At 34.3% G+C, this 12,273-nt stretch overlaps 1 protein-coding gene across 3 annotated transcripts in view; it reads right to left on the bottom strand.

Annotated features, from left to right (window-relative positions):
• Positions 1-10,274, bottom strand: part of LOC126889766 (putative uncharacterized protein DDB_G0277255) — a 256,811-nt gene extending 246,537 nt beyond the window's left edge. Inside the window, exon 1 of one of the 3 annotated variants that reach the window (XM_050658351.1) lies at positions 9,818-10,269. In XM_050658351.1, the coding sequence (XP_050514308.1) occupies positions 9,818-9,943 (126 nt within the window). In that variant the 5' untranslated portion in view covers positions 9,944-10,269. Of the gene's footprint in view, positions 1-9,817 lie in introns of all 3 variants that reach the window. The other 2 variants (XM_050658356.1, XM_050658357.1) reach the window with 2 other exon arrangements.
• Positions 10,275-12,273: the final 1,999 nt, after the last annotated feature.

The raw sequence follows: 12,273 nt of genomic DNA on the forward strand, positions 1-12,273 counted from the left end.
TGCGTGTGTGGAGATGGGACTTGTTATACGAGGGTCGGTCAAAAGTAATCTTTTGTTATACTGCTCCCCTCTTAAGATCTGAGCGCCCCGATCAGCAACTCTAGATGGCCCAGGATGGCGGAATCTACAGAACTCTCCAGCTCTGCATACACCCCTAGAAAAGAAGTAACAGTCTGCTGTCTTTAAAGGTTATGACATCTTCGGGTTCATGCAACATACAGTAATTCGTACGCCAGTTTCTCTGAAGACCACTTTAAGCATGCTTCTCACAATCTTCCAATCCAGAGTGTCTACTGCATGACCTATTTTTCACACACGATTTTCTTCAAATTAGATAGAGCACGCTATATGTTCTCGTTGCTTGCCGTGTCCGTATAAGACTTTCTGGTCAGCATATACAGCAAAGATCGAGGACCATATTCCAATAGAGTACTCTTCCAATTTTAGGCTGCTGATTTCTTAACTCGTCCAGGCGGCCGAACTTTCTATTGAATACGGACGAGATTCCTTTAGTCATCTCGAGGTCTTGGGCAACACAGTGGGCTAGATAGACGATTTCTGGAACACTATACAGATCTTGCTGAACTTCTGTGGTCACGCCGAGTCTAGCACTCTTTCTCTCTGCGTAGTTTGACATAAATTCCTTAAAACTTGGCTGTGCGGCATCTTTCATCTCCTGTTGGAGGACTCGGACTTCTTCTGTTTCATTTGAGCCAGCATATGGTGCAAGACGATTGGCAACTTCTTAATTCTGTATATTACGTCATTTATTTTCTTCTTAACTTCATACGGACCTTCCCATTGTCTCTGCAGTTTAAGACACAAGCCTCGACGACGTTGTGGATTATAAAGCCAGACAAGATCACCTACTTCGAAGGTTTCATTCTTGCATCGAGCATCATATTGACCTTCCATTCTGTCACTGGCTATCTGGATGTGTTGTCGGGCAAGTTCATGAATGTTGTTCATTCGTAACTTCAGGCGGTCGACGTATTTTTCGCCTGCAACATGTTCCTCGGAAGGTCTGCAGCAAAAATCTAGGTCGCAGGGCACACGAACCTCACGACCCAACATCAGGCAGGTTGGTGTCTGACCTGTAGTTTCATTCACAGCCGAGCGGTAGGCCATCAGGAATAAATGAATGTTCCCAATCTCGCTGATGTTCAGATACAACTTTGGACAAGTGTTTACCCATCGTTCGGTTCGTCCTCTCGACCATACCATCTGATTGAGGATGCAGGGGTGTTGTTATGGTCTTATTGACACCAATCAATTTAAAAACGTTTTGGAAAAGAGCTGACTCAAAGTTTCGCCCTTCGTCGGAGTAGATCTACAAGGGAACACCAAATCGGCTGAAGAATTCTTTAACAAGTACCTCTGCAACGGTAACAGCTTCTTGATTTGGTAACGCATAGGCCTCGGTCCATTTTGTAAAATAATCCATGGCTACCAGGATATATCTATTTCCAGCATCGTTTTCCGGAAATGAACCTGCAATGTCGATCGCTACTCTTTCCATCGGACTACCAACGTTGTACTGTCTCATGGGTGCTCTCTTTTTACCAACTGGACCATTACTGAATGCACACAGTTCACATTTCTGGCACCATCTTCGTACATCATCTTTACAGTTCACCCAATAGAACCGTTCTCGAACCTTTTGCAGAGTCTGCGTAATACCAAAGTGTCCACCTGATGCACTGTCATGCAACTGACGCAATACTTCTGACACTTTACTTTTAGGTACAATCAACTGAAGCTTAGATTCTGTACCATCATCACTCTCAAAAATTCTGTACAGAAGATCATCTTTTAGTACTAGGCAATTCCATTGGCTCCAGTAGGCCTTGACTTCTGGACTACATGCACTAATGTTCTGCCAACTAGGTCTCTCACCTCGACGCACGCAATCCAATACTCTCTTTATACATGGATCATCTTCTTGGGCGTCTTGTAACCGTTGGGGCTGCCATTGCTCAATAACGACGGTGGTTAGTCTCACAGGGCAAATCTGCTTCTCTACTTTAAGCCGGTGATTACAACTTTCACCGCATGGTCGTATCGAGGAAGCATCTGTATTTGAACGAACTCTTCCAGCAATCTTCACGCGTCTCGTCGGCATCGTGTCACGAATCACCCTGCGTACCATTTCCTCCAAACGTTCATCTTTTCTCTTATCGCCTTTTTCCACGGTTGGTACTCGATTGTTTCGTGAAGTTTGGCTAGCTGCTTCGTGTTCCAAGGCAATAGCAAGTGCTTTATCTAAAACCTTTGGTCTTACTAGTCGTAAAGCTTTCTGTAGTTCACTCTCTTTCAACCCATTGACGAAAGGTATCTACCGCAATTTCTTCTAAAACGCTGTCTGACACCTCCGGATAAGCCAACCGCACCACACGAGCCACATCTGCTTCAAATTCTTGCAGATTCTCACTTGCTCGTTGACTTCCACTTCGCAGTTGTGCTTTGTATACTTGTTGTAGATGGGCATCTCCATAGCGTTTTTCTAGACGAGTGAACAAAGTCTGGTAACATTTTTCTTGACCCTTAGGAATTGACCTTAATATATCTGCAGCATCACCTCGTAAAGCAGCAGTCAAGGAAACAGCCTTTTCTTGTTTGGTCCAATGATTGGAGGCCGCAATAGCTACAAATTGTCTAATGTATATGGACCAAGAAGACTTTCCATCAAATGGTGGTAATTTAAGTCTCATATGATGCGACGTTTCGTCTCTCGGTGTTTCATCTTTCACTACAAGATCTAAAGCTACTGCATTAACTGATGGTTGCACTTTTGTATCGGTTATCATGCTCTCTAATTGTTTGATCTTCTCTTCTAGCATTTCTTTATTGTCGTCTACACTTTTCTGTATCTTATCGAATGTTCTAGAAACTTCTTCAAATTTCTCGTCGTTCTGTCTACAAACGTCTTTAATTACTTGAGAAACACTTTCAAATTTCTCGTCGATTTTTCTAGAAGTTTCATCGATCTTTTGAGAAACACTTTCGAATTTTCTAGAAGTTTCATCAATCTTTTGAGAAGTCTCGTCAAATCTTTTGGCAACATTTTCGAATTTATCGTCGCTTTTTCTAGAAGTTTCATCGATCTTTTGAGAAACACTTTCGAATTTCGATAAGATTGCTTGTTCTGCAGACTGGAAGTGGAATGTCCTTGGGTCATCTCCGTTCTTGTTGAGGACACCCTCGAGTCGTGTTTGCAGGGTTTTCTTGACCCTACTGCTGTCTTCATCCTGTTCCTCTAACTGTTCCCGCAACTGTTTTACAGAAAGGTCTTCTAGCAACATCTTTGTTCGGCACACACGTACTTTTCAAAATGTCTTTTAAAAGTCTTTCCGAATACCTACAACTAACGCACTTTAATTATTCTCGACGGATAAGTTCAAAAGTCTTTTTAACCTTCGGATGAGCAAAGGGGGTAAATTTGGACCCCAATGTATGCTTTTATTTAATAAATTCCGAAATATTTTCAATTTTAAACTCATTATTTTTTATTTGACTTTAATTCTAGATACCCACTAATAAAAAAAATTCCCTATATTTTACGAAAAAAAAATCTGAATTTAGAGTCAAAGAAGAACTCCCTTGGCCTTGTTCCAATTTTATAATAATATTAAGTAAATACCGTCTATTGTCTATTAGTGGAATTGTTTGTAAGAAACATTCCAATATTGAAAAAAATTGTTTGTTAAACCTGTAGCGACGTAAACTAGTGTATATTTTAAAATTTCTTTAGTTTTATGTTCAGAATGATGATCCCTGTTTTTGTTCAGTTGTAATTAAAAATATGTTTTACTAATGTTTATTTATCATTTATTAAATTACGAATACATTATTTCATTTCTTAAAACAACTTAATTTTTTTGTCAGTTGTCATTTTTGACTGGGGTCGTTTTTGCCCCCCGTTGGTCATCCGTGTAACAAAAAAAGGGTAGTCATCGGAAGGTTACATTCACTTTTAATTTATTTACCGTTAACACCACTGTAACAATAAAACGAGTGATTCGTATTTATATACGACTTTATTAATTTATTTATACAAGTTTTTTTACAAACTCTCGCTTAAAACTAAACTCTATTTACAAAATTTGCACCTATATAAACACCAGCCGTTATTTCTCGAAGATTCTGCCCATCGCTAGTTATTGTCGCGACATTCGGAGAATTGCTCGTCTTTCGCCCCGCTGCATCGCGTCTTATCTAGAAAGATCGATGTGGATCTGCGTGAGTGGAGATGAGACCAGTTATACGAGGGTCGGTCAAAAGTAATCTTTTGTTACACTATGTTATATCGGGTCTATGATGAAGGAGAAAATTTGAAATTATGTAGATATAATTTTTGTCAAGAAATTAAATACAAATCCTTTGATACTTAACTTTGATGTCTAAAATTGATACTATTGATACCTATTGATACTTAACTTTGATGTCTGAGAAAGATTGAGAAATTATTACGTAATTTCAAAATTTGATGTCTTGACGAAGTTGATGATATTGTTTCAAAAATTCACCTTGAATTATTCATAATAGGCCCCAATACATAATATACTTTTTTGATATGAGGTTGTTAAGTAGTTTCTAAAAACATAAAAATATACAGCGCGTTTTATTAAAAATAAAGACGATGTACTAGATTTGCGTGAATCACCCTGCACATTTAAATTTACGTTTGCACATTTAAATTCAAAAAGTGGAATCTCACGGTGTTTTTTTATAATTGTCTAAAATAAAGACACAAACAATTTTATTTCATGTAATTTCCACACTTTATTATTATTTTAAAATTTCCCCCTGTATTATTTATAATACACCCTACATAATATAGTTCGTTGAGATCAGGTTGATTAGCAGCTTCTAAAAATATACAGGGTATTCCATTAAAAATAAAGCCTGCGCACTATGCTAGGTTTGCGTGGTACATTTAAATTTATGTTTAGAAAGTGCACATTTAAATTTAAAAGTAGATATATGCTAACGTTTTTCACAATTTTCTAAAATAAGGACACAGACAATTTTATTCCATAAGAAATTTCCACACTTAATAATTTCAAAATTTCGCCCTTTATATACATATATTCATAAATACACCTTACATTATATAGTTCGTTGAGATCAGGTTATTAAGCAGCTTCTTAAAATATAAAAATATACAGGGTTATTCCATTAGAAATCAAGCTTGAGGACTAGGCTGTACTGGGTGACGCTAATCACCCAGTACATTTAAATTTATGTTTAGAAAGACATCTTCCAGCGTTTTTCACGATTTTCTAAAATAAGGGCACCAAAAATTTTATTCCATAAGTCATTTTCACACGTTCTAATTTCAAAATTTTACCCTGTATATGTTCATAATACATCGTATTATGAACATCGTATAGTTCGTTTAGTTGAGAACATGTTATTAAGCAGCTTTTTAAAATTTAAAAATCTGTACCTGCACCCTGTACATTTAAGTTTATGTGTAGGAAATGCACATTTAAATTTAAAAGTGGACATCTCCCAGCGTTTTTGATGACTTTCTAAAATAAGGACACAAACAATTTTATTCCAGTGGCGGCTCTTGGCTTTAGGGACAGGGTCGGCAAGGTTTTGTCTCCAAAGGCTTCAATTTCATAGGAGATCTTTGGTTTTTGTTTTTTTTTATTTTTTTTATTTTTTTTTCCTATAAATTTAGAAACTATACCTGTTTATAAATTAACTCTAGTCTATGTTGTTTCGAAGTAGCAAAATGGGTTATAATGTATGTAATTGTAACATTTATTATTGTTTTGGAGGGATTTTAAAATTTTTTTTTCTATCGACATTTGAGACAAGTTTGACATTCTCTCCTGTTTCATGGTGTTTCGACAATACGTTTGAAGAAATCCCGTTCATTTGAGACAGAATTTGCCCACATTTGAGCACAATAATTTATTAATTTCGGGAACAGTTTGTTGTACCTAATGAATTGAAGTATATAAAATTATACATAGTCTGTAACTTATCCCACCTTCCGAAAATATTTGGATCAGAATATAAAACTGTTAATTCATTTTCTTATTTTATTTGATTAAAAAATGATGGATAATTTTTAATGAACTTGTCTAATAGATATTTTGAAAATTCTTTGGCGTAACTTTTAAATTTTGAATAGTCAAAGAGGTCAATGACATAACAGTGAGTAAATAATAGTTTTGCCTAATGCAATTGTTTCAACTTTTGTCCGGAGACCATACAATTCACTGGACATGAAGACAGCCCCGTCATAAATTTGCCTTACCAATTTATTTTTGATATCAAAAAATTTAATCTATCCTTTAAATTAAAACACCAAAAATATATTCTGTCTTATGCCTTCTACTCACGTCTGAAAACCTAACAACCTCTCATAAATTTAGACGTAACGCGTATCGAAGAACAATTATTGATACTTGTGAATTACATGTTACCTCTATCAGTAGTTTCGTCTACTTCTACCGAAAAGGATCAAAATGTAACTACTAATTGATTCTTTCATTCTGTGCTGTTTTAGGTACGCCGGTATATTCTTCGAGTCAGAAAATAAATTAGAAAATTCCAGATCGTATTTGTTAAACAATTTTATTTGTTCTCTATAATTAACTTGATTTAACGAATGCTTCGATACATCCTGTCCCCTAAATGGTAATTCCTAACAACTTAAAAGAATTACAATATCAATAATAATATTAATAATTAAACGACATAAAACTACTTAGGTACCTATTTCATAATTTTCCCGGGCGCGCTAGCAAGGCAATACGTGGCTACGTACGTGCCTTTCTGCCGTTTGCAGATCACCGCTCGGCCTCGGCAGAGGTACCCGCTGCCGTACTTGCAATTCAAATAAGTACGGAGAATGTATAATTGGTTGCATATCGGCTAATATTCCATAGCTTCTTATTATATAGCAAATCCTCGATCTGGGGACGGCATGCCGTGCCGGGCTTTATAATAAGAATTCACGCAATCGGGTGCGGGTGCATGGCTATAGGATCATTAATTTGAAAAGTCTCTTACGCACAGCGCACAGGGATCACTTAACTAACGTATCGGGATCGAAGTCTTTTAAAAACAATGAATAAAATTTAATCTGTATTATCTCACAGATATATTATTTATTTCACAGAAACGAATATCATCAACTCCGATTAAATTAAATATTTAAAAAATCTATAATGTGTCCATAAATGTGTGGGTCGGCACTGCCGACCCTGACGAGCCGCCACTGTTTTATTCCATAAGTCATTACCACATTTTGTAATTTCAATATTTCACTCTGTATATATTTATAATACACTCTACATCGTATAGTTCGTTAAGCAGCTTTTTAAAACTTAAAAATATGTATATAGGGTATTCGATTAAAAATAAACCTTAAGGATATGTTAGGCTTGCGTGAATTATCCTGTGCATTTAAATTTATGTTTAGAACGTGCACATTTAAAATTTTAAAGTGGACATATTCCAGCGTTTTTTATAGTTTTCTAAAATAAGGACACAAACAATTTTATTCCAAGTTATTTCCACACGTTATAATTTCAAAATTTCACCCTGTATATATTCATAATACACCCTACATCTACATAATATAGTTCGTTGAGATCATGTTGTTAAGCATCTATTTAAAATATAAAAATATACAGGGTGTTCCATTAAAATAAAGCTTAAGGATTATGCTAGGCTTGCGTGAGTCACCCTGTACATTTAAATTTATGTTTAGAAAGTACACATTTAAAATTTTAAAGTCACCCAGCCCAGACCTAACCCAGCGTTTTTCATAATTTTATAAAATAAGTGACACAATTTTATTGCATAAGACATTTCCCCACTTTATAATGTCAAAATTTCACCCTCTATATACAATATATGCATAATACACCCTACATGATATAGTTCGTTGAGATCAGGTTATTAAGCAGCTTTTTAAAATATACAGGGTGTTCCATTAAAAATAAAGCTTTTATGAACTATGCTATGGTTGCGTGGATCACCCCGTACATTTAAAGTTATGTTTAGAAACTGCACATTTAAATTTAAAAGTTGACATATCCCAGCGATTTTCATAATTTTTTATAACAAGGACACAATCAATTTTATTTTATAAATCATTTCCACACCTAAAAATTTCAAAATTTCACCCTGTATATATTCATAATACAGCCTATCACTGCACGATATAATAATATACAGGGAGTGGCATTAAAAATAAAGCTTATGGACTATATTAGGCTTGCGAGAATCACCCTGTAGATTTAAATTTATGTTTATAATACACCCTACATGATACGAGTTCGTTGAAATCACGTTTTTAAGCAGCTTTTTTAAAATGTAAGAATATACAGGCTGTTCCATTAAAAATAAAGCTTAAGGACTATTCTGGGCTTGCGTGAATCAACCTGTACATTTAAATTCATGTTTAGAAAGTGCACGTTTAAAATTAAAAGTGGAAATATCCCAGCGTTTTTCATGATTTTCTAAAATAAGGACGCAAACAACTTTATTCCATAAGCCATTTCACACTTTATTATTTCAAAAGTTCACCCTGTATATATTTCTAATACACCCTACATCTACATGATATAGTTCGTTAAGATCAGGTTATTAAGCAGCTTTATAAAATATAAAAATATACAGGGTGTTCCATTAAAAATAAAGCTTTTATGGATAATGCTAGACTTGCGTGAATCACCCTGTACATTTACAGTAATGTTTAGAAAGTGCACATTTTAAAAGTGACATCCCAGGGTTTTGCATAATTTTGTAAAATAAGGACACAAACAATATTATTCCACAAGTCATTTCCACACTTAATAATTTCAAAATTTCACCCTGTATATATTCATAGTACACCCTACCCCTAGATGATATAGTTCGTTAAGATCAGGTTATTAAGCAGCTTTTTAAAAAATAAAAATATACATGTTGTTTATGTTACATTTTATGGATCACACGATTTCTAGACGTCGCATCGTAGGTACAGTTGCCACCAAGTTATTGCAGAAAATGTTTATCTTTTTCTATTATTACAAAGTCATTTTGTATTAGAGTGGTGTCGTGTGAACCAGAATAATGCACCACCTGACGAGAGACTAACAAGTCTAGAAACCGGCAGGGGTGCTTGTCGCACTCTGATTGAACTAAAATATAATACGGCTGTGGTTTTGTATTGCAACCAAATTGAATATGTTTATTCATTTTTAATTTGCATTTTTACTCCAATCGGAATACGGGGAATCCATTTTTGTTGGAACTTTACCGCGCTGAGCAGATGGGACGTGAATTATAAATTGTAAAATTCCCTCATCCTCTTTAGTCTCAGCATCCGTTATGGATTGAATGTTTAGAAGCCTCGGAGGTGTAACCAGAGAAGGTTCTCATTGTTTTCAGTCTGGTGGGATGTAAAATAATATTTTATGTGATGTTAGATTAAAACTTAGACTCTTCTTTACTTAGACATTAACTTAAGAACATAGGTTTGTTCCAACTCGATACAAAACCGTTCTTGAACGGTTACGAGTATGAGCAGTAACGAAAAATGTGTTCCTGCGCATAATTATTCGTTATTGCGCATGCGCGTAACGATTCAAGAATGGTTTGGTATAGAGAAGGAACAAACCACATATTATCGAACATATGTGTAAATAAAAATAACATATATTTGCGCATGCTTTTAAAATCTAGTTACTTCCTGCTATGTCAATTTATATTTTTCTGGAATAATCTACTTATTCATGCTATTAAAAAATTTAAAACACGAACTTAGAGTATAAAGCAGAAAATATATTATAAAAAATTTACATACTTCAACTCCAGTTGTCAACAATATTAACTCCTTCATTGTTTTAAGTCCTACATCATCACAGTTAAACACTAAAACTAGGTCTTTTTGTGACAAACAAAGTCTACATTCAGCTGTACTGGTATCCATAATCGATTTTATTTGCTAAAAGATAATTTTTTTTTAAAAACCCGTGCCAGCTATAACCTCTTTCTCCAAAATTGTACTCCGAACAAGATGGCTACCGAAGTTACAGCTCCGTAATATAGCTGTTCCCTCCCCACAAATGAAGTAGGGATGGAGTAATTTCAGTAAAATAGCGACGAAGAATGCATGCACACTCGTTCTCGTTCACTCACGAACTGAACTGAAGGTCGATACTCGAAACATGGGGTCAATGATTTCTATTTTAAACACAGGTATAAATACAGACTGTTTTTGCACCTTTGTTATTATCTCAAAGGCTGGGTTTCTACTGACTAGATTTTTAAAGCGGACGTTACGGCCACAGCCACAGTGGCACAGTATGTAGCGAAAGAAAAGCAAACTCGGCAAACTGAGGCGATGGTAATAAAAATCCTCTCTGGTAATAAATCTTAGTAATAAAAATTTGCACATCTTAGTAATAAAACATTTCTAAATAAATTGTGTAATTGGAGTGGAGGATATTTAATTAAATAAGATAAAAGAAAAAATTATTTTTATGTAATTTTATATTAAGAGTATAGGCGCAAATATTTTACGGTTATCCCTATTTTTTCTTTCTTTACACGGCAAATTACATGTAGTAAAATTCTCAATGGTATGGATATGTAAACATTACTTGACAATGACATTGTCATCATTAACTAAAGAGATGGCTTTTGAATGTTCTTGGATAACTGTTATTACTTGTATAATCGCTTAAAATATTAATTCAGTTATAATTATGATTATTTCATTCATAGGAGATTCTGACCAATAGAAAGCTACAGAAATCTAAATTAAATTGACAATTTTTGATAATTTCCCGTCGTCAAGTATATTACGTCAGATGCCCTTCGTTGCTATGAAAAAATACATTCAGTGACATTCATGACAATTAATGTTTTAAAAATTATAAAAGTGATGACTTTCAACCGTAAAATATTTATAACAACTGTGTGTTTAATTGTACTAATTTGTACTAACATAAATAAATTACAATAAAATTTTGGTTTTGAACAGTTTTATTCATGAAATAATCGCAACAAATTGCACTCGATCTCTAAAATTAATATAGAATTTTAGAGCTCTTGTGCAATTACTACTGATAATTTTTTCACTATGTATTCAATGATTTTAATAATTGATATACTATACAATAAAAACTAAAACTTAATCGAGAAAAGAGGAAAAGGCATAAAGTGATTTTTTTAATAATATATTGTTACTATGGAACACTTGGATAAATTTTGAACATTTTTAACAACAAAATACTTGAATAGGGAACTTGCACTAAAAATTTTTTTTCATGAAATTGTTAATTTATGTTTTAAAATGTTATATTCAAAATATTACGTCTTAACAATGAATAGTGTACGTACAACATCTGATCAAAGTTTCGCGCCTAAAATTTCCGTTTCAAACAACTTCAAAAGTGAGAGCTGGGGTCTGACGTCATAGGCCACTCGTATCGTTTGCCCGTTCGGTGGGCTATTGCATTTAATGCAGTTTGCCCATAGATAAATAATATAGTTGAAATATTTTGTTTTACTCTGTGGCAAAAATGATTTTTCTATGACAGGCAAAATATTAACAATTTATCTCTATTGACATGTACCAAAAAGTTCTTTTTTATGAAATTACTTTTGTCGTTTCTTGTGTTGAAGAACAAAGAAGAAACAAGTAACTTAAAAATAAACAAAACTTTTAGTCATAAAAGTAAGAGTAACTAAAAAGTATTGGTGCTACTATAGTATGCGGTCTACAGTCGGGTTTCTACTATAGCTTGCGGTCTACCGAGGGATGCGGTGTAAGTATAAGCTGAGATGATAAAGATATTAACTTGTAAAATTACAATAATGATTCTTCTTATTTATGCGTATTATTAACTTTGTAAAGAAGAATTTTGTTGGCTATGTACACGTTCTATCGGTACGTCTGCTAATCACCATAATCTTTTCTCAGAAGGCTTTGAACACAATAATGAAAGGCTCCAGTTGGTACTAATAAACAGTACAATAAAATATAATCTTTATTATAATGCAAACTACACCGTAATCTTTTTCAGGATATACGAAATCCTTCGATTAGAGGTAGGTAGATCAAACCCACGGGGTAAACCGTATACTATAATATAATGGTACCAAACTATTGTTATAAACGGTTTAAACATGCTTATTAATAACTCTTAGCAAAGGTCCTATGTAGCAAAGATTTAACATTAGCTCTTAAAGTACGCCTAACAAAATGTTACGTCTACAGTGTTCTATACTATGGAGTGGAATCATGGACGTTAA

The sequence above is a fragment of the Diabrotica virgifera genome, chromosome 8, assembly GCF_917563875.1.
Source record: "Diabrotica virgifera virgifera chromosome 8, PGI_DIABVI_V3a".
Taxonomy (NCBI): Eukaryota; Metazoa; Arthropoda; class Insecta; order Coleoptera; family Chrysomelidae; genus Diabrotica; species Diabrotica virgifera.